This window comes from Amblyomma americanum, chromosome 7, assembly GCF_052857255.1.
Source record: "Amblyomma americanum isolate KBUSLIRL-KWMA chromosome 7, ASM5285725v1, whole genome shotgun sequence".
Lineage (NCBI taxonomy): Eukaryota > Metazoa > Arthropoda > Arachnida > Ixodida > Ixodidae > Amblyomma > Amblyomma americanum.
In genome coordinates, this window is record NC_135503.1 from 134,896,016 (window position 1) to 134,919,479 (window position 23,464).

The 23,464-nt window shown below is 47.3% G+C and overlaps 1 protein-coding gene across 1 annotated transcript in view; it reads right to left on the reverse strand.

Moving 5' to 3' along the window:
* Positions 1-21,116: 21,116 nt before the first annotated feature.
* Positions 21,117-23,464, reverse strand: part of LOC144096603 (uncharacterized) — a 51,887-nt gene continuing 49,539 nt past the window's right edge. Inside the window, exon 11 of the mRNA XM_077629410.1 lies at positions 21,117-21,580. Coding sequence (XP_077485536.1) covers positions 21,447-21,580 — 134 coding nt within the window. The 3' untranslated portion in view covers positions 21,117-21,446. The remainder of the gene's footprint in view (positions 21,581-23,464) is intronic.

Here is a 23,464-nt window from a genome sequence, read left to right on the forward strand (position 1 = left end):
CTCAGTGGTTATGGCGCTCGGCTGCTGACTCTAAAGACACGGTCTCGATACCGGCCGGGGCGGTCGCATTTCGATGGAGGCGAAATGCTAGAAGCCTGTGATTGGTGCGATGTCAATGCACGTTAAAGAACTCCAGGTAGTCGAGTATTCTGGAGCCCTTCACTACAGCGTCCCTAATAGCCTGAGTCGCTTTGGGACGTTAAACACGCATAAAACCACTGACCTAATAATAGTAATAATAGTTAACACTTTAAGAATCCATTTTTTTGGGCAAGCCGGTCCTACATTCGTAAGTTAAGTATAGTTAAGTCGATCGTAAGTTAAGTATAGTTCACACTGCATCGGAGAGTCGGCGCCATCAGCGCTTGCGCGGCATCGAGCACAGGCCGTGGCCACCATGGCCGTCTGCGGATGCAAGTGTCTGGCGTTTTTTGTTTCCATTTAAAGCAAGCTGTGTGTCTGTGAGAGTTTTAAAGCGCAGCTCTTCAACGCCTGTTCGGGGTTTGAACGGCGTCTGCCTCATCGGAATAGCAGGCAGAAAGAACGAACTCCGCGGAGGAAGAAATATAGAACGCAGAGCGCAGCGGAAGATGAAAGCACGGAGATAAAGTGGTTTGGTAAGGAAAGAGAAGATCGATCGGCGCACGTAACTGTTCACCGAGCTAAGTGGTGTCACCGCAACTGCGCCAGGCTGCAGGGGTAGGCGGAGATGGGATTAAAAAAATATAAAGCACAGGCGAAGATGAGGGAGATTCTCAGCGTTGCATCGTGTACTTGCAACAGGCTCTATTTGACTAAGGTCGCTTATATAGGTTCATTTCTACATTTTTCACCATGGCACTGGCCCAAAACGTGTCACCAGATATGATTTAGCAGAATAAACCTTTAAACAGATATGAATCAAGAAGATGTATTACACGAGTTTACAGATATTTGTCATTAAACGACATATCACACCCGCGAAGCACAACAAAGGTATCACTGTTACAGTCGTTTCCTCGTTTCTTGGTATAAAACGCTTCTACTAGCTCTCGTGTTCTGACGCTGCTCTTCAGTCAGACAGTCGGAAAACCCAGCCCTTCCAGGCACCAAGCCAATCCAATGGCGAGAATAGTTGCTTTCTTCAAAGCGAGTGACCTCCAACTTACGCAAGCATACTAAGAGAGCGGTTTTACCGTAATGCCGTCAGGTCTCTTCAACGAAAAGGCAGCCGAAGAAGTGACAAATAACTTAAAGAACGTGATAGTGAAAACAACGCGCGTGAAGAACAGCACAGTGTCACTTTGCAAGGAACTGCAACTAGATAGACTGGCCATCGTCATTAGCAAGCCCGAAAAGAACTACGTTCCCTTTTTCGCCGTGAAAACGCACAAGGGCTAAATACCGCTTCGGACCATCGTAGGCAAAAGAAACACCTGGCAACGAGAAATCAGTCAGTTTCTACTCAAGCGCCTGGAGACACTACAAGTTGAAAACCTGTATGCTACTGAGAATTCTGATGAGGTGATAGCCTTTCTACCATGTGAGAGAAGCATTACGCCTGGTTTTTGATTGATGTACAAGATCTTTTTTACTCTATACCAAAACAGCGTCTCTTTACTCCTGTGCGTGATTGCATAGAAACGAATGGCATCACAGCCTTTCAAAACGCTACCGGTGTGAAAGTGGACAACTTCATGTATCTACTTGCGCTTTACCTCATGCCACTTTAATTGCTTTTAACAACCAGACGTATCTATAAAAAGAAGGAATTTGCATAGGCTCCTGTGTAGCCCCTGTCCTTTTTAATATCTTTTTATCTGACATTGACCGCTTTTTCAGCCAAGCCTTTGACAAAGGCCGTATAGCCCACGTCTTTAGATATGTCGATGATTGCCTAGCACTTTTAAATTGAAGCAATTGAACCTTTCCCCCACACATGCTGGCGGAGATACTGTTCATGCGCAAAGAAATATTTCCTACCATATCATTCTAATCAATCTAAGACTGTCAAGAGGGCTACCGCCTCTGAATGCAATTTATCCTCACTTACTACGTCCTGTCCCCAAGCTATGCACGCCAGCTTTATGTCACAAGCCTCCAGGCCGCAGAAGGTACATTTCCCGCCTCTCTTGTACTCGCTGTAACGCAGTCCTTTTTAAAAAATTAAAGGACCGCAAACAGAACAACCTTCCACAAGACGCAATGAAGCGAAGGTCGCACAGGAAGGTCGCACCTTACGTTCACCAAACCTGCCAAACCTAAGGCAGGTGACCAATATGTGCAGTGTAGAAATGATATTCTCTGGTCCGCGAAAGCTCGCTGGCCTGTGCTCGTGCATTGGTAGGAAATAATGAAAAGTGCAACAGTGCGGTGTAAAACACTAAAACCCCACGTAGCCTGCAGGAAATGAGTTGTTTATGAGTTCCCGTTTACATGCGCCAAGTTATAGTGGTGGGCTAACCGGACGATGTCTTAATGATCGGCTGCGTAAGCGGAAGAATTCACTATCAAAAAAAGTTCCCATCTATCAGACCACGGCCTAGCCTGCACGAAGAATAGTCGGGTAGTCTGCGGTCCTCGCTTATGGGATTGCAAAGTGTTACAGAAGAGCCCCGCTAAACAGAACGAGAGCTAGTAGCAGCATTTTATATCAAGAAACGAGAGGACAACTGTATCAGTGATACTTCCGTTCTGCTTCGCGGGAGTGAAAAGGCGTTACTTGACACATATCTGTGAACGCCTATAGTGGCCCCACTTCTTTATTCATATCTGCTGAAATGCTGATTCCGTTGATTCATAAATGGTAGCACGTTAGGGGGATGTGCCTTGATGCATGCATCGAAATGAAGCCATATATAAGCGATCTCAGTCAAATAAAGCATGGTGCAAGTGCTGCGCTTGTCTTATTACCTTACTAGGTCCATGCTCGCGTTTTGCGCTATACTGTGTCTTTTCTGGTTGGGAACTATCTCCCGGAGAGATTTAAAACTAGAAAAAAATAAAACTTCAACCAAAAATAACAAATAAATAAATAAATAAATAAATAAATAAATAAATAAATAAATAAATAAATAAATAAATAAATATACGAAAAGGCGGTAAGACTTCCGACGACTTAGCAGTGGGTGCTGGTGAGCCGAGCCGCAAGACCGGAATCGCTAAGAAACCAGAGCAAGCTTCGGAATGCCTGGATGTTGTATCGGTAGCTAAATCATCGTCCCGGAAGCCACGGGACATGCGCACACAGTCGGCTTCTCTGGGAGAGGAGGCCGCCCTTCTTTCCAGTAGTGGCTATAAAACTAGGGCGCAGTAAAGCCATAAGTTTCTTCCCCTGCACACGTGCTGTCATGTTTTATCGCCGGCAGCAGCCGATACATGGTGTCAGAAGTGGGATTCAAGTGGCATACAATATTCTAATTTGTTTTTAACCGAGCTTTCTTTCTTTTCTTCTTTCCAAACGAAGGAGGATGTTTCGGTAGCTAAATCATCGTCCCGGAAGCCACGGGACATGCGCACACACTCGGCTTCTCTAAGAGAGCAGGCCGCCCTTCTATCAAGTAGTGGCTATAAAACTAGCGCGCAATAAAGCGATAAGTTCCTTCCCCTGCACCCGTGCTGTCATGTTTCATCGGCTGCAACAGCCGATACAGATGTTGGAGGATAGGGAACCGCGCAGGGAGAGGATTTCTTCCTCCTTGGAGCAAGGAAGACCCAATCTCTTGCAGGATGCCACTGAAAACGCGACGATAGCCAAGAAAGCAACCCGCCGCGGTGGCTCAGTGGTTAGGGCGCTCGGCAACTGATCCGGAGTTGCCGGGTTCGAGCCCGACCGCGGCGGCTGCGTTTTTATGGAGGCAAGACGCTAAGGCGCCCGTGTGCTGTGCGATGTCAGTGAACGTTAGTTTCCCAGGTGGTCGAAATTATTCCGGAGCCCTCCACTGTTGTTGTTGTTGTTGTTGTTAGCCTATCAAAAGATGGCACATACCCACACTGGGGGATCGGCCAAGAATCGGGTGGCTATTCACCTGAACGCAGTTAACAAAAAAGAAAAGCGGCACCTTCTTTTCGTTTCTTCTTTCACTACCTCCCTTATTCCTTCCCTTACGGCGCGGTTCAGGTGTCCAACGATATATGAGACATACACTGCGCCATTTCCTTTCCCCAAAAACCAATCATTATTTTTATTATTTTAAGAAAGCACGAGGAGAAAAGCGGTGAAGGGTGATAGGGCGGTCGTGTCAAGACGGGGTCTGCATCGGCTACCCGCGGCGTGTGCTACTGCGTCGTCTATTTTACGATGACGTAATCGGTAGAGTATGCGGCGAGCGCGCTCAGAGTGGAACTTGTTGCTGCCGCTCTCTCAGAGATGGCACCAGAGTGTTGATCTCCATAGGGTGCCTCGATGGCAGCGCTGTCATCGAGGCACCCTAGATCTACGTAAGAAGGTTTAGCGCGCTGTAGGCTACCTCGAAAGGATGCTGCATCGAGATAGTGTTCCTGTATATGCTACAGAAACACTACATCGAGGCACACTAGCGCTCCGTCGTCCTACCATAAATACCTAGAGCTGCGCTCAAATTTCGCGTTACCGAATATCGTTATCGTCGGCAATTTTTTTTGCGTCCCATGCTGCTGTACAACGCGGACCACCTGCTTTTTGTGACAATGCCAAGGTTAAATGTGTTTTGTAGCGAAAGCTTTACTCTGCACTGAAACTCCCTCGGTCAAGTTTGGTTCGCGTATTACCTTGAGCCAGCGAAGCGGAGTTGTGGCAACTGACGTCATACCACGTGGCTCGCTGCGAATAGGCGCCGCAGCTGCGGTTGCTCGACGCCTCGCTGCTGCTGTACCAAAGACTTGCGGGGATATAACAGCTCCTTCGCTGACACTCGGTCGCTGTTTCGTCATGGATGGGGCGCGCGCCGGACTGACTCCAGCTACAAATCGCGCGTAACCATGCTTAACAGCGATTTCGCTCGTATCACTAGGTCCAGCAAGCGCGAAACCTACGCTAGTTTTTTTTTTTCGAGCTACGTGGCTTTTTAAGTACCTTAGGCTCAGCACGCCTGCCGGTGACAAAGTGAAGCCGGTGGTTGCGGCGCACATAGTATTGCATGGTATCCCACTAATTCTTACGGGGGTGACGTTTTTATGGCTCCAGCAGCGCATAACTTGTTTCGGTGATTTTTGACGATCGAGAAAAATGTTTTCAACTTGAAAAAACCTGCAAACGTTGGAAGAATAGCATCTCGTAATGACCGCATGGTGATAAAGATTTCAAAGCAGCCAGAAGAAAGGTAACGCACAGGAGTAAATGGTCAAACTTCAGGAACTTGTGCGTCGAAAATTACGTCCTTTGCGGTAGTCAGAGCCCACATTGCACTCATACATTTGTTCTCAGTGCGCCTCGGAAGCATTCTGTGAGCGTCTGGATAGAAGTCCGTGTTGTGGCCACCCCCGTGCTAATAATTTTGCCGAACAAAACGCGCAGTTGGCCGTGCATTCGAGCATTAAGAAGGCGGAGGATAAAGGCGGGTAAAAAAAGAATGCTAAGAAATAATTGGACGATTCCGTCGCCGTGTAGTAGAGTACGTATAGTATTGTATGTGGTGTATCAATGTTGTGCACGCAAGGTTCGTGCAAGCATGCTTCTGTTTTCGTACTTTCGTCCATCCGCCGTTTTCGTACGTGTCGCCTATTCGCACAGATTTGTCGAAAATTTGATCAGAGTGACACGTGCTCGAAATTTACTTTTTCAGCTGGTGCCGCCCAGTGCGAGTGACAACCGTTTTTGTGTGGCGTATTGCCATAAAAAATGCACTACGCATGATAATCCCGGAACGAGCTTAATATTGCGCCCAACGGTGATTCCAACTGCACGTTTGTTTTTATTATTTATTTATTAAGGAGGCTAAATGTGCCACACGGCATAAAAGGTGATGCCATTATTGAATGTTATTACGTTAATAGGTTACAAAAAGGCATGGAGTCCAGTAAGGCGTAAAAAGTCACATAATCTTCGGGCATAAATGTTTTTAGTTATCCACTAGTTGAAATCGGAGTCATTGTTTGAGGACAGGCCTGCCTCTTGCAGAACGCGAGCGCGCACCACTTGCAGAACGCGAGCGCGCACCAGCGAAGTTCCTGGGCAAGTCCACAATAGGTGGTGAACAGTGGTGTCAGAAGCAGGTGTGTCGCAGTGAGGGCATTTTTCTGGCGCAGGAATCTACTCACTTTGCCACTGGTGGCGAACTGCAGGCGTAACGGCCACTCCGACACGCAGCCGCCTCAGAGAGACCTCCTCCATCCGTGATAGGTTGAAAGGAAGGGGGTGGGTACACGGGGGAATAAGAGCACGTGTACGCCGCCTGAGGGAGGCTGAAGATGTTAAATGTGTCAGAAGTTGATCTCGTGGCAAAGAGGCAGGAGGTGTTCGCGGTACGTCCGCTAAACGAGATGACATGTCAGTTGCGATGCTATCGACATCTGTTCGTGCTTGAAGCCAGTGTATGAGTATAGGGACCGGGTAAGATTTGCAAGCAGCATGTATGTCCTGGGAAACCCGAACGGTACCACGCACTTTCTTTAGGTACTTTTGAGCGTCTTGGGAATGAGTGAATATGTGTACCTGGTTATAAGGAGGGTCGTCAGGTAAAGCTGCTATGGCATTTAAAATCGCTTGGAGCTCCAAGAGAAGAGGTGATGAATTTTCAGTACAGTAGGTCTGGCGGCTGTAGAGTTGAGGGTGTGTCAGGCTTATAAAAACAGTTGATCCCCCCGTTGAGGTTATGGCGACATCTGTGTACAGGATGCAGCCATCATGCTGGGTAGAAAAAGTTGATGGTAATGGCGGAGAGGAGAACTCCGACTTCTTATGACAAGCTGGCTTGTTTGATGTAATGTGGCAGTAGTCCCATGGAGGTGGTTGAGGCTCGAACATTGGACGAAGAGAAACTTTCCGTGCTCTCTTGGTTTGTCGCTGGGTAATTAAATCTTCCAGTGTGTTGAGCTGCGCAGACTCCTGCAGCAGACAAATAGGAGTTGCTCGGGTTAGGCCAGTAATGAATCGCATGTCTTCGTGGTTGAGTGCTTCGAGTGTAGACCACTGTCGTTTCGTAAGTTGGTGAAACTGAGCCTGGTATAGGAGCCGAGGTTGAAACACAGCACGAACAAGTTGACGAGCCGTATCGGAGCGGGCACCTCCAGAGCGAAAGGCTATTCTGCGGATGAGGCCAAGTGAGCAAAATAAATGCCGATTGCACAAGGCGGCGTCTCATCGCGGAATGCCAATATATGAGAAGCGCCATGGCACAACAGCGTTGATAGTCGGCAATAGCACTCGCAATATATATTTCTGAGCATCTTACTAGAGTAAAATAATTTTAGCACGTAAACACTAACAGACCATACAGAAAAAAGGGCAGTGTCATTAGGGTAGCGATCACAACCGCGAGCCGGTGCTGACATTCAAAATGCGCACACCTAAAGCAGAAACTGGAAGTTGCTACTCCAACTGCTTCGTGCGCTACAGTTATCTGGGGCGCTGGGCTTTATGGAAGTGTCCGCTCTTTAGGACTTTCTTTCTCTGCTACATAAGCGAGTCCCGTCGGGGATATTCTGGCAGCAGCGCTATTGGGGCGCAGTCACGCTGGTCGTGGCCATTTCCACCCGCCCAAAGGTTCACGCATGACGGAGCGCCACTTTCCTGTCAGCGTAGCGACGGTGTCAACCAGCTGCAGGTCGGAAGATGGAAACTGTAGTTTGCGTAAGAGCGCCAGGTTTTCAGCCCCACTCCTTGCGCCGCGTCGTACTCGTACTACAGTCGGATACAACTCAAAAACGAAGCGGCAGATGCACATTAAAAAAGAAAACTCCAGCCAATGCCGTCGACAGATTTTCACGACCTGGCGGCTAATTCGATTAAGCCGTGGTAATTCCCCAGTCGTCTTCCAACCCTTGCGATTTCACGCTCGTCAGTATTTCGCTCTACCATGCGTGTTTATTACTTATCCTATCTTTTCAGGTCAAATCAGCCAGTCATACCGAGCCACCTGTCCCAGCTTGACACACAGCCTTTCAAGCCCATGCCGGCTATCTCTCCACGCTCCAAACCTCCAGATTCCTTTCTGCTGAGCTGGCTTTGTGCTTTTCGCAGTTTTGCAGGTCAACCGGTTAATCCTCTTTAGCAGCCTTCATGCCTAGACACTTTTTTCATTTCATTTATTGATCCCTTAAAGGCCCGAAGGCATTACATAAGGGGGGGGGGGGCATATTGGTTTCCAACGGCGATGATGGGAACATGCATAACAATAAAAAGAACAAACATACAAACATACGCACCTCACCTTAAAACTGTTCTCAGTTCATGCTCTCCTCCGCCTCACCGGGTCTTAAGTGTTCCTCGGAGTGAAGGCTGTATTTAAACCTCGCCAATGATGAACGGTTTGCTCAAACGAAGACCAGTCCTCTTGTCGAAACGTTGGCAAGCGCCATGAGGCTTTCCCCTCCATTGTTTGCTTTTTGTATATCGAGAAACCATCTACCTGTCCTCTATCATGTACTTCAAACATTGATATCATGAGTTTTTTTCAAAGTGTGGGTTTGATTAGCTTGTAAAAACAAACGCGATGCAAATATAAAACAGTTACTGACTTCCAATTGAACTTTATTGAAAAATTTATACCCTGTGACTCCTGCAATTAGCAAAAGAAAGCGTAGCTGGAACGATGAACCAGACAAACTGCCGGTAACTGTGCTCAGATCCAAAAACGCTTCATTTCATTTCATTTATTTTATCCTCAGGGCCAAAATGAAAGCAGCATATCGGTAGGCTGCTACAGATAGAAAGTTACAATCATTTATGGATTTTGTGTATGTGTGTGTTTTCACTTTTTGTAGTTTTCTAATGGGATCTTAATATGGTGCGGCTATGTGATCATTTTGAGCTGGAAGTCAGTGTCTTGTGTGGTGGTACCCAAAAGCATCCTGTCTTTGTGCATTGCTGCTACATAAGCTACATATAATGACCTCACCATGGACAAAAAAAAAACACTGTTTTGCATTGTAGCTCTTCGGTGTGCGCACGCCATTATATTTCTTGGGCAGCAGCACTGATTATTGCTGGTGGTTACCAGATGATTGCAAAACTGCAAATGTGGTTCCTGTTTTCAAAAGTGGGGACGAAACAAAATCCAGAAACTATAGACCAATATACCTCACTATAGTGTTTCATGCAAAGCTATAGAACACATTATTTACTCCAATTTGACGGCTAATCTCTAAAAAAACAATTGTTTTTGCCCAACACAGCATGTTTTCAGATGTGGACTTTCCTGCGACACCCAGTTAATTGAGTTTCTCATGATGTAGCTCTGTCAATTAATAATGGTAAACAGGTTGATTGTATCTTTTTAGATTTCCAGAAGGCGTTTGACTCTGCAGCGCTCAATTTGTCAATGGTAAAACTACCTGCACCGAATATTCCTGCTCCTCTCTTAGGTTGGATTGGGGCTTATCTAGGTGACCGAAAACAGTGTGTAGTGCTTCACGGACCAAGTTCATCACACAAAGTGTCCTCTCAGGTGTCCCCCAGGGATCTGTCCTGGGGACCCTTCTTTTTTTAATATTTATTAATCATTTACGTGAACAGGCATCATGTCGTATCACATTGTATGCTGACGATTGTTGTCTTTAGCGTGAAATGAATGGCTCACATGATAGTGTACACTTACAAAGCGGCCTTGACTCTATGTTAGCGTGGTGCGAAACGTGGAATATGACACTGAATTCTACCAAGTGAAAAGTGGTCCAGTTTACTAACAAACGTCATATTCTTCATATTACATACTCTCTCGGAGGCGAAAATCTGTCGATAGTATCAAGTTATAAGTACTTAGGTGTTTTGTTTAAAAATGAATTTGCCTGGAATGTCTATATTTACTACATTGCAGCTAAGGCCGGCCTTGTCCTTACCTTTTTAATAATAATAATAATTGGTTTTTGGGGAGAGGAAATGGCGCAGTATCTGTCTCACATACCGTTGGACGCCTGAGCCGCGCCGTAAAGGAAGGGATGAAGGAGGGAGCGAAAGTGGAAAGGAAGAAAGAGGTGCTGCAGTGGAGGGCTCCGGAATAATTTCGACCACCTGGGGATCTTTAACGTGCACTGACATCGAGCAGCACACGGGCGCCTTAGCGTTTTGCCTCCATAAAAACGCAGCCGCCGCGGTCGGGTTCGAACCCGGGAGCTCCGGATCAGTAGCCGAGCGCCCCAACCACTGAGCCACCGCGGCGCGTCATTCTTAACTTCTTAAAACGGGATTTCAAGCAAGCCCCTGCTAGAATAAAAGAAACACTTTACTTTTCAAGCGTGCGCACAATATTGGAATATGGATGCTCCGAATGGTACCCTGCCACGAAAAAGTGTATTGCCGAATTAGAGCGCATACAAAACGTGTCGAGTGGTTTGTCTCCTAAAATTATAATTTCACCCTAAACTCATCTGACATAAGAATTCATCAGGGCGGGCCCCTGCTGCAAGAAAGAAGGAAACACATCCGCCTAAAGCTATTCCATAAAATTTATTCTTGTGCAACGGATATAAGGAAAGAAACCTATATACTTGATCCTACCTACAGCTCCACCAGAATTGATCACTCATTAAAAGTTCGTGAATACAGGTGTCGAATAAACATACAGAAAGATGCGTTTTCCCCAAAAACAGTTCACGATTGGAATAGTTTTCCGAAGCATATTGTGTCAGCGTCGTGCAGTAGCTTTGACGGTGCTCATGCCGAACATTCGTTTATTTAGGTATCTTGTAACTTGTTCTTCGTGTGCTTTGTATACACAACTGTAGTTTTAAAGCGAAAGCTTTACTGGCCGCGAACTTGCGATTTCGCCGTGGCGGTGCTCCGAGGAGGCACATGACGTCACAACGCGTGCCTCGCCGCGGATATTTCTCTTCCTTTCGCTCCCTAGTCACTACTGCGTATGCGCCACTAGTAGCACCGAGCCACAGGTGTTCCGCCGCTGCGCAGCGCCGCGGCTTTCCTCAAAATTCAACTTTCCATTTTCAGTTCTTCCTGCTTTCTCTGATCCGGAGTTCCCGGGTTCGAACCCAACCGCAGTGGCTGCGTTTTTATGGAGGCAAAACGCTGAGGCGCCCGCGCGCTGTGCGATGTCTGTGCACGTTAAAGATCCCCAGGTGGCCGAAATTATTCCGGAGCCCTCCACTACAGCACCTCTTTCTTCCTTTCTTCTTTCACTCCCTCCTTTATCCCTTCCCTGTCCGCCGATTTATGAGACAGATACTGCGTCATTTCCTTTCCACAAAAAACAATTATTATTCCTTTTTCTCTCCATCTATTATCTCTTCCGTTACAACGCGGTTCGGGTGTCCACCGAGGTTTGTGAGACGGTTACTGAGCCATTTCCTTTCCTCAAAAACTAAATAAAACAAGTCAGCCGACGGCCTTCATAAAGTTCATTGGCGTTGACAACTTTGCAAAGGCCGTTGATTTTCATTACAAGAGAGGCGCACAACCGGCTCCGTGGGTAAGTGGAGACCTCAATCTCGCTTTCACGTGCGTGGCGTTCGTGTCCAACCGCAAAAGCCTGCTTTGACTGCGTTCCGCACACTGGATAGGCAGCGCGCCCTCCCTGCCACCTTGGAAGGTGGCACGCAGTTAATGGTTGATCGCGAGAGATTGATCACCAAATGAACGCTGCAGCCTAGCTATTGCTGCAGTGCCGCATGTCAGCCGCAACGCTGTCAGCGCTAATGCATTCAGGCCACATCTCTCTCTCACCACCGCCACATGTATCAAAGCACGAATGAGGCGTCGTCATATCCAGGGAGCCAGTTATGCGCCCTTCCTTTGCTCAAAGCCATCGCCGTCTAGAACATTGTCAACGCCAACGCCAATGAACACAGTGAACGCCGGTATCTTTCGCTTTGTATATCCTGGATTAGCGGAGCTAATCCACATTAATTTTTTATATCCTGTTCTCGTATATCCCTTGCTTTTAACATTTTCTGTTTCCTTTGTTTTTAGTGTTTGTATCCACTTTCTTGTTTGAATACGTTGTGTATCTTGCGTTATCTTTTGAACAAAGAGTTACATGGTTTGTTGCCGAATTGTGCTACCTGTATCATTTTTCTGTTTCGCCCCTGCAATATTGCTCGTTTCCAGGCGCTGTAGGTATCGTAATAAATAAATAAATAAATAAATAAAAAAATAAAAAAAAAATAAATGTTATTTTTTCAAGTGTTTATCTCCTGGGTCGTTCGATAGCTCCACTTGCTGTTGGGCGATTTGGTTTGTTTCCATCCTTGTAGCACCTAGCGCAAGAAAGAACGCACCAGAACAATGAGGACGACAGGATGGTGCGCTCAACTGTCAACTTTTATTTCGAAACTTGACGAGCCCATATTTAAAAGGTTCATATAGGCCACTTGACCGAGGCAACTGAAAAAGGATTTGTCTGGTGCTGCTCGGCTTATTTATGGTGAAATGCTTGGGAAATGCGTTTTTGACCCCACCTTGAGAAAATCGAAAATACCTTGTGCCATGGCGCTCTTTGGCCTCAAATGCCCTTGCACCTTAAAAATTCATCATAATCATCATCATCAACTGAAAAAGGAAACTAAACAAGATAAACACAGCTGCAGAAAAGCAGGACTCACAGCTGCGTGGCTGAATAGAAAGACAAGCCATGAACACACATTGTTTACAATGTGAAGCTCTGACAAAGGATAGAACTGCAGCTCAGGTTATCTCCATATCTACCACTCACCAACACAGCAATGAACTTCGAAACGTTTTCTTCGCAGGACAAAAAAGAACGCATAAGGGCCACCGAAAACACAAAAAGTTGCGAGATAACATAGGAAGGTAAAACAATGAGAACATCAAATTTTTTGTGAGGAGCAGCAAAGTAATTTCCAGCAGAAAACATGGCCAAAGTTTAACAATGCTAAATGGAAAAATGCTAAAAACGACCATTAAAGCAAGGGTAACAATTTTAAGACTAAACATTTCGCTACAAACATGATTGGTAAACATGACGCAAAAGGATAAAAACCCAACTAAGAACAGCGCAAACAAGCGGGTAAAACACCGATAATCGACTAAAAATCTCAACCGACCAAGAGTGACCAAAACAGTGTTCCTACAATCTAGAATTTTATGTGGGAAAAGCTACTTCTTTTTCTGACAATGAAATTCCTTCTGTGTATTCATTTATGATTTTTGGTGCTTTTTTATTGTACTCATGATATTTGATTTGGTAGCCTCCGCAGCCTTAACCATGTTTTCTCAGCGCTTGACGACTTTAATTTTAACTTATGTGAAAATAAAATTTTGTTAAATCTCTTTTAACTCAGACTGTGAGCAAACTATGTACATTGCACAGTACACGGTTGTCTAGAATTTCGCCTCCATTGAAATTCAACCACTACGGCCGAGATCGAATCCGCGTATTTCGTTTCAGCAGCCGAGCGTCATAACCACAGAGCTCGCGCGGTGGCTTTTACTCATGTGGTTCCAGCAAGAGGATAATTACAATTCCTGGAACTGAGTCTTGAATTTAAAGGATGCCATGTTTGTTCGTCATATACCAGGTGTTTCAGGGAAGAGTTTAAGTATTTTTTTAAAATAGGCTTTTTGAAGTAAATGTATGGCTTTTTAGCATAGTATTCTATATTCCAATGTTGGTGGACACCAAAAAAACCAGTGAATTGTTTTAAGTAGTACGTAAGGAGGTAAACTAATTTTTAATATTGCAGCGGGAAAACGACGACGACGACATTGAGCGAGTGAACGTGTGGACGAGGAAGAAGACGAGAACTCATCTCTGGCTGTGTTCTGAGTGCCGCCCGTAGCTGTTCATTCGTTTTGTAAATACCTGTAAATATATTCTTTCCCGCAACATATTTGGTGGAGGCGCGGGGTACCTCTACGCCTACCGAAGACGGAGCTCCGCAGCGGCCGCCAGCTGACTTCGCTCACCATGACCCAAGACGCCTCCAAGCAAACATCACAATCGGCATTGCCATCGCTCGTTCTTTCTTCCCCTCGTGACCCTGGGACATTTTCTGGCACCGACAACGTTGGCGTGGACGAATGGATCAACATGTATGAACGCGTGAGTACGTACAACCGCTGGGATCCGACTCTTATGCTCGCGAATGTCATCTTCTATCTAAAAGACACCGCCCGCGTCTGGTACAAGACTCACGAAGATGATTTGACCAGCTGGGACGTCTGCAAGCAGGAACTGCGCGAGCTGTTTGGACGGCCGCTCGGCCGAACACTCGCCGCTAAGAGGGAGCTTGCGTCCAGAGCTCAAACGTCTACGGAATCCTATGTTTCCTACATTCAGGATGTGTTGGCCCTCTGCCACAAAGTTGACAATAACATGCCCGAATCTGACAAAGTGGGTCACGGGTTGAAGGGGATCGCCGACGACGCCTTCAACCTGCTCGTCTGCAAGAACTGCACTACAGTCGACGGCATTATTAAGGAATGTCGCCGCTTCGAGGAGGCTAAAAGCAGACGTATTAGTCAGCCGTACACACGCCTCCCCAACACGGCTGCGACTTCCTCATGTGAAGACCTGCTGCACCGGCAAACTCCTGCGCCTCCAGAAAATGTGACCCGCATCATTCAACGCGAACTCGAAGCTATGTCCCCTGCCTCCCTGCCTCTACGTGATGGCGACAACCACTTGCTACCATCTCGATGGTACAAGCCGTCGTCCGTCAAAAGCTTGCAAACCTTGGTCTCCAGCCCGTCAGCCCTGTGCGTCCTTCATCACCACTCGACATCACTGCGATTGCTCCAGAACGACCTTCCTACTTCGCTCCACGTCGCCGTAACCCTAACGACTGGCGGACACCCGACGACAGACCCATTTGTTTCCTCTGCCACCGAATTGGCCACATCTCCCGTCACTGTCGCAATTATTGGTCTCGTCGTAGCACATACAGTCATCTAAGCTCTCATCGCAACGATGACCAGCCCCGCCACTTCACGCCCCCTCCAGCCCAGCAGAGTGCTACCGTTGACGGCCAGATTTCCCGCTCCAGCCGCTCCCCGTCCCCCCTGCATCGGCAGTCTCGTTCGCCCCTACGCCGTCGCTCCTCTCCTGGCCCCTACGGACGCTCGCAAGCGGAAAACTAGAAGCTGCAGTGTCTGGAGGTGATGCTGCAGTACAGCCCCAGTCCCAAAATCCTCGCTTAGCCCTTCGCGCACACCAAAATTTGCTCGCTATTCATGTGGATGGAGTCCCTGTGAGAGCCCTGATCGACACGGGCGCGCACGTGTCCGTCATGAGTTCCACCCTACGACGCCGCCTCAGAAAGGTACTGACCCCTGCACCCACAGCCGTTCTCCGCGTGGCCGACGGCGGAACGCCTCCTGTGGTTGGACTATGCACAGCCCGTGTGACCATATCCGGCCGCCATACATCCGTTCTATTCTCTGTTCTGGACCAGTGCCCTCATGACGTCATTCTTGGCCTCGACTTCCTGTCTGAGCATTCAGCCCTCATCAACTGCGCCACCAGTGTTGTCCAGCTTGGCCTTCCTCTTTCTGATGAGTCGCCGTCCCCAGTTGTACCTCGTCTTTGTGCTGTCGACTTTGTCCGTCTACCGCCTCAAGTCGCAACTTACGTTTCTTTCTCATCTGTTCCTCCTGTCCCTGATGGCCCCAACGTAGTCACTCCGGACCTTGACGTTGCCCTCATGCGAAGTATTGCGCTTGCGCACACTGTCTTTACAATGTCGGCAAACCGTGCGTACCTTCCGGTTCTGAACTTTGGCTCGTCTATCCAACCGCTCCCGCAAGGCATCTCACTCGCCACGCTGTGCCCTGCTGCCGAATGTGTCATATCAGTGGTGGACAGCTGCTTACCTTCCACTCATCAATGCCTGTTGCCTGTGGCAACATCACCAGAGAAACCAACGGATGACTACGCCGACATGATCTGTTCTGACCTACCAGCGATGCAAGCTCACGATCTTAGGTGCCTCTTATCATCTTTTCGCGACATCTTCGACTTTGACGCCCGTGTTTTGACTCGTACCTCTGTGGTGACGCATCGGATAAACACCGGTGATGCCTCTCCTCTCCACAGGCGTCCGTACCGCGTGTCCAGCGCTGAACGCCCCGTCATAAATCAAGAGGTCGATAAGATGTTCGCAAAAGACATCATCGAGCCCTCGTCAAGCCCTTGGGCTTCTCCAGTTGTCCTGGTAAAAAAGGACGGCAGCTGGCGCTTCTGCGTTGATTACCGGCACCTAAACCGCATCACAAAAAAAAGACGTATATCCTCTCCCCAGGATCGATGATGCATTAGATTGCCTCCACGGCGCCAAATATTTCTCTTCAATTGATCTTCGATCGGGGTACTGGCAAATTGCCGTAGATTAAAAGGACCGTGAAAAGACCGCCTTCGTGACGCCTGATGGCTTATACCACATTAAAGTCATGCCATTCGGACTCTGTAACGCGCCGGCTACCTTTGAACGAATGATGGACTCCCTTCTTCGCGGCTTTAAGTGGTCTACCTGCCTCTGCTACCTAGACGATGTTGTGGTTTTCTCGCCTACTTTTGCCACGCACCTCGAACGCCTCTCCAGTATTTTGACAGTGTTTCGTAACGCCGGACTCCAGCTGAACTCATCGAAATGCAAATTCGGTCGCCGCCAACTCACTATTCTCGGACACCTGGTTGATGCTTCTGGTGTACGCCCAGATCCAGTCAAAATTCAAGCCGTGAAGGAGTTTCCTCTTCCTAGGTCGTCGAAAGATGTGCGCAGCTTTGTCGGCTTGTGCTCGTATTTTCGACGTTTTATCAAAGATTTCGCCGGCATCGCTCGCCCCCTCACCGACCTTCTTAAGAACGACACCCCCTTTGTCTGGGGCCCTGCTCAAGAAAACTCATTTTCCTCCCTCGTTTATTTGCTAACCTCTCCGCCCATCTTAGCCCATTTTGGCCCGTCGTCTCCCACAGATTCGCACCGACGCCTCCGGATATGGGATCGGTGCCGTGCTAGCCCAACGTCAACAGGGCCAAGATCGCGTCATCGCTTATGCCAGCCGCCTACTTTCCGCCGCAGAGCAAAATTACTCCATTACTGAGCGCGAGTGTCTCGCCCTTGTCTGGGCTGTCGCTAAATTCCGCCCGTACCTGTTCGGCCGCTCATTCACTGTCGTCACTGATCACCACGCTCTCTGCTGGCTGTCTTCACTAAAAGATCCCACCGGTCGCCTTGGTCGCTGGGCTTTGCGCCTTCAAGAGTATTCATACTCTGTCGTGTACAAGTCTGGTCGTCACCACCAGGATGCTGACTGTTTATCCCGATACCCTGTGGAGCCACCTGACCTCGAAGACGCTGAGACCCTACCCTGCCTCTTAGCTATCACTGCTCTCACCGATATCGCCAACGAACAGCGCAACGACTCATCTTTACAACCTATCTTTGATGGCCTCCGCTCTGCAAACCGATCTCCGTCTCTGCAACTTTATGTGCTCCAGAATGGCATTTTGTATCGCCGCAACCTACGCTCCGACGGTCCTCCGCTGCTCTTCGTCATACCCCAACATCTACGTTCTTCTGTCCTTGAGGAATTGCACGATCTGCCGACAGCCGGCCACCTTGGCGTGTCCCGCACGTACGCTCGAGTGCGGCACCGCTTCTTTTGGCCTGGTCTGTATCGTTCCGTCAAGCGTTACGTTGCCGCTTGCGACCTGTGTCAACGCCGGAAAAGGCCCTCCACTTTGCCTGCCGGTCTTCTACAACCCATCGACGTACCTCCGGAACCTTTTCACCGTGTTGGCCTCGACCTTCTTGGCCCTTTTCCCACGTCCCTCTCCGGTAACAAGTGGATCGCTGTCGCAACTGGTTATACGACTCGGTACGCCATCACGCGTGCTTTGCCCACCAGCTGCGCTACCGATGTCGCCGATTTTCTTCTCCAAGACGTAATTCTTCACCATGGCGCCCCTCGTCAACTGCTCACCGACCGCGGTCGTTTTTTTCTGTCCAGAGTGATTGATGACATTATTCGTTCGTGTGCCATGCAGCACCAGCTCGCGACAACTTACCATCCACAAACCAACGGGCTTACGGAACGGTTCAACCGCACGCTCACCGATATGTTATCAATGTACGTTTCACAGGACCACCGCGATTGGGACGCAGCCTTGCCTTATGTGACATTTGCGTACAACTATTCACGGCATGACACAACAGGCTATTCCCCTTTCTACCTTTTGTTTGGTAGGCAGCCCCTATTGCCTTTGGACACACTCATGCCGCCTTCTTCAGTCCCCACCACTGCTTACGCTCAGGACGCCATCGCCCAGGCCACGCTGGCTCGCCAAATAGCCCGTAGTCGGCTTCGTGCCTCTCAAGCTTCCCAGAAGTCCGCTTACGACCGCCGGCACCGGGCCGTCGAATATCACCCCGGATCACTCGTCCTTCTCTGGATGCCGTCGCGTAGCGTCGGTCTCTCCGAGAAGCTCCTTTCTCACTACCGTGGCCCTTACCGTGTGGTGCGCCGAGTGACCGACGTGAACTATGAAATTGCTCCCCTTGCGTCCTCGCCATCGTCCTCTGGCCCCTCTACCGACGTCGTCCATGTATGCCGCCTCAAACCTTATCATGACGCTCCTACGCCACCACTCTAACGCCGAGACGGCGTTTCATCAGCCGGGGGTCCTGCAGCGGGTAGACGACGACGACGACATTGAGCGAGTGAACGTGTGGACGAGGAAGAAGACGAGAACTCATCTCTGGCTGTGTTCTGAGTGCCGCCCGTAGCTGTTCATCCGTTTTGTAAATAACTGTAAATATATTCTTTCCCGCAACAATATTTAACATTTCAACTAAGTTGCGCCTAGTTGCAGATCGAGATTTGTAGCCGGTCATTCGTAATAGTCATATCAGTTTTTAGAATTTACAAAACGCGATTACACTTGGAGCTCGAGAAAATTTGTTTTTTTGACAAGCCACATGCAGTGGAAAGGTTGCTTTGCCTGCATGCTTTTTGAAAGCACATTTATTTTGGCACGATGGCGCCAAATTTTGTCGAGCCACAGCGCCGAGCATAATCGTGTTTTTGAAATTCTATAAACAGATATAGCTATTACTAACGACCCGCTACAATTTTCTAATTGCGCCCAGTTGCCTCACTGCGGTAGGTGAAAAAGTTAATAACCAGAAATTCGTTAACAAGCTCATTGCTTAAGACAAATCACCGGCTTTCCGGTGTCCGCCAACACTGGTAATACGATGCCGCAAACGCCACATTTTTATTCCAAAAAGCACCTGTTTTGAAGATAACTTAGAATCTTCCCTGAAGCTCCTGTTATACCCAGGGGCAATAAGCCCCTTCTTTCGTTTGATTCGATCCATTCAAAACATGAAAAAGCGAATATAGTTGAAGCCGTGTTTAAAATTCTCTCACAAAACCTTGCATTGAAAGCACTGCACAATTTTTCTTATGGCAGACAGCCAGATTAGAAAAAGAAGGCTACCTTCCTAAGCTTCTCACTCGGTTGCTGAAGCTGTGATGAACAAGTCTAAACGACCTGCAAGTGAAGGAGGAGAATTGCGCAAACAGAAATTCGTTGTATTGCCTTACGAGAATCAAATATCCCACAACCTGAGAAAAATTGGAAAATTGGTTGCTGAGGTTGTTTTGAGCGACCGAAAGCGGTTTTCTCCTCTCAGCAGTTGTGTCAACAAGCTTAAACAAGAGATAAGTATTTGCACCACTCGTAACCTGCATCCCTTTATGCAGTGCTCTGTGTCACTTATTCATTCAATTCCTTTTTCACGTAGCGTAAAATACACAAGCCAGCCCGGTAGATGCTTAAATGAGAGACTGAAATAAAAAAGTACAATCTGAGGCTCAAAAGTGCGGCCATCTCGGCAATCACTGGCGGAATTGTAAAGAAGTAGGCTCAGGCTGCTCGCCGGACTTCCCAGAAACCACAGTAATAGGGAGACACGACGATAAGCTAACACATGAAATTACGGAAGCTGCAAGCATACTAAGGTTCATAAATCAGTGCGTAAGGCAGGCAACGATGTCATTGTGAGAAAAAGAAATAGCGTTTCTCGCACGAAAATCTAGATTCTTGGAAGCACTGTTCAGCACTCCTGTTTTTACTCACTCTTTTTTGCGCCTTGAGGCGATTATTTGTGTTTTTCCTTTTTTATTTCCGTTCGTCTTGTTTTTTGGGATTTTTAGTATCGCTATTTATCTGTTTTGTTTTTATCTTCAGTGTTCTTTATTGGGCTTTTATCTTTTTGCCGTCGTGTTTACCAGTCATGTTTCAGGCGAAATGTTTAGTCTTCAAATTGTTAACCTCCTTTCATTGCTGTTTTTAGCATTTCTCTTCTTAGCACTGTTAGTTTCTTGGACATGTTCTTTGTTGGCTTTTATATTTTTTCTACCCATAAAGAAATTTGATTTTCTCATTGTTTAACATAGAAATGTGATCTCGCAACTTTTTTCCTTCGCTCACCTTTGGGTATCTGTTTTCAAGGCAACTGACGCATTCTTTTTTGTCCTTTGAACGGAAAGTTTCGCAGTTCAGGACTGTGTGTAGGTGTGATGATGTCTCTGGAGCTGCAGTTCTATGGCTTATGAGAGCTTGACATTGTTAAATTTTTTTATGGCTTGTGTCCATGATTTCTCATTCGCTGCAGCCACGCATCTTTGTGTCCTGATTTTTCTGCAGCAACGTTTTTTTCGTTTTTGCTTTTGTTTCCTTTTCCGCTTGCCTTCATCATGTGGCCGGATATGCACCTCTTAAGTACGATCCGCCACTTTTCGAAATGAAAGTTTATAGCTCAGGGCTCCGTGCTGTCGTCCTCCTTGTTCTTAATTGTGTTCCGTCCTGCCTTGCGCTGGGTCCAGCAAGCTCGTTCAGTCGCTTTGAAGAGCACAATGAATATCGCAGAGCGCAGCAGATGCTAGAACGGCAGCCTCAGATATTGAGCTGCGGTCAAAGGTCTCACAAAAAAAAGGGAGCATCGAAGCGAAAATTTTATGAAAGGATTTTTGAAGCATACAAGGGCACAGCAGCGTTGTAAGAAAATCCAATGACACGGTATTCAAAAGTGATACCTTTAATACAAATATTGGCTACTCAGTTGGTCATCAAGCTGTTTTTTTTTTCAGATCATGAATGCGCCAGGCATTTTAGGACGATCGTTATGGGAAGCGGCTTGGGACTTCTATGCTGAGTATGGAAAATATGTAGAAGCGCTCTTGCTCATTTATATGCAAATTTCGCGTTTACAAATTTATTGCGCAGGCATAGTTAGCAAGTTACTTTCGTTCCGCAATTATTTTATCTGCAGCGGCACGTATATACTGCTCTCACGCAAAGGTGCTTGCATGAGAAACTATTGGGGAGCTCTGCGAGCAACCAATGTGCAGTTTATACGCATTTCGACATCCGGTCTAAGTACTGAGACCTTAACTGGCGACGCATAATCTTTCCCGTGTCCGTCTTGGGAATGCGCTCCACAAACACGACGCCACCGTGCAGGTGCTTGTGGCTGGCAGCTTGCTCTGCACAGAGAGAGAAGCAGGGAAGCTTTTAAGGGAGTTGGTCAGAACGCTCGAAGACGTGGCTCTCGTCCGAGCGCTCGCACCCCTAACGTTGGCAAAACAAAGTTTAAAAATGTCACAGAGGTGCGAACAACGTATTCTACTTGCTTAAAAGCAGCTTAGGAACTCACAGCATAAAAAAGAACATTTTACACAAATAATTTCAAACATAGCGCTTAGTGCATTTTGCACTGTATACAAAAAATTTGGAAGATAATCCCCAATTATTGCTCGAATTTTGCACTCACGCAGTATTGGCTAATCTAGCTGCGAGCTCCGGAGTATGCTTAGGAATAGTTCTTAGGTGATTGTATAGGATGTCCTAATGAATGATGTTGCATTATGACCGCTCTGATTATTTGCAAGCGTGATATTGGCAATAAGCACGCGGAAGTATTTGTTTCTTTAACTAGTCGGGGAAAAAGAGACGACCTTAGGAAAATCGGTTTGTACTGACAGAGGTGTAATCAGCGTAGCTATCGCAAAGCGAAGCGTTTAATGCCAAAAGGCCTTCTCCAATCACCTTCACCTTCTGTCATCATCCTCATCATGAACTTGACTACAGCCACCGCAGGGCAGAGGCCTCTCTCATGCCTCTACAATTAACGCTATCCTTTACCAGCTGCGCCCACCATATCCCCGCAAACTTCTTAATATCATCCGTTCCTGCTACGCTTACTTTCTCTTGGAATCCACTCCGTTACCCTTAAGGGCCAGCGGTTATCTTGCCTTCGCATTACATTGCCTGCCCAAGCCCATTTCTTTTTACTGATTTCGGCTAGGATTTCATTAACGCGCGGATGTCCATTAGCCGCAAAATTTTCTTCATGTTCGCTGATTGAAGTTTTCCGGCTAGATTCTTATCGTTACCCCATATTACCGCCTTATTAAAGGCTACACTTTCTCTACACTAATTTCCTCTGCTTGTGCTGTCTCCAAGCTTTACCCCTTTTGTGAGTACTAGCAATATGCACGGTTTATGCAGTTTCTTTTCGTCTGGAACTACCGTACATTGTTGTACAGAAGACGGGAATTCCCGCAAAATAAACTTAAGGATACTCCAGGCTTGCTCCAATACGCCGCCGCCGTGGCTCTCTAGTTATGGTGCTCGACAGGCTGCCCGAAAGATGCTGCTTCTATCCCTGCCACAGGGGTTGCATTTCAATCGAGGCGAGGCGAAATGCTAGGGGCCCTTGTACCGTGACGTCAATGCACGATAAAGAATCCCATGTGGTCGAAATTATCTAGAGCCATCCACTACGCCGTCCCTAACAGTTTGAGTCGCTTTGTGACGTCAAACCTGATAAACAATAAACCTAGTCTGCTCTGAACCTGTTTCTGGTTGTTCAAAAGTTCCCAGAATGGTTTGTTCAAAAAAAGGCATTCTAGCAGTATCCTCTCCTACTCCTGACTTTAAGTTGGATATTACTGCTTCCATCGCCGGAAACTTTCATCACATCCTAGCATTTTTTTCACAAACCTAAACGTATCTTTTGTTTCTTGTTTAAATCCTCAATCATTCCGTCTCATCGAATGAAAGCGCACCGCGCACAGAGCAGAGGTAAAAATTAAATCATCAGCTTCAAACTCAACCAACTGCCCCCAGGTAACTGTTCCTGCTGTTATTAATGCAGAAGTACGGAAAGCTGGGCAAGTTGGTTAATACTATCCATGATCAAAAAGCGCGGAAAAACGCGGGGACGGAACAAAAATAACGACACGAGCGCTGACTTTCGACTGGTGATTTATTACCCACTTGTGTACATATGCTATTCCCGTTAATCATTAAAAAGAACAAAAAAAATGAGGGCATGCATTAGCAAGCCCTCATTATCACTGCCTAAC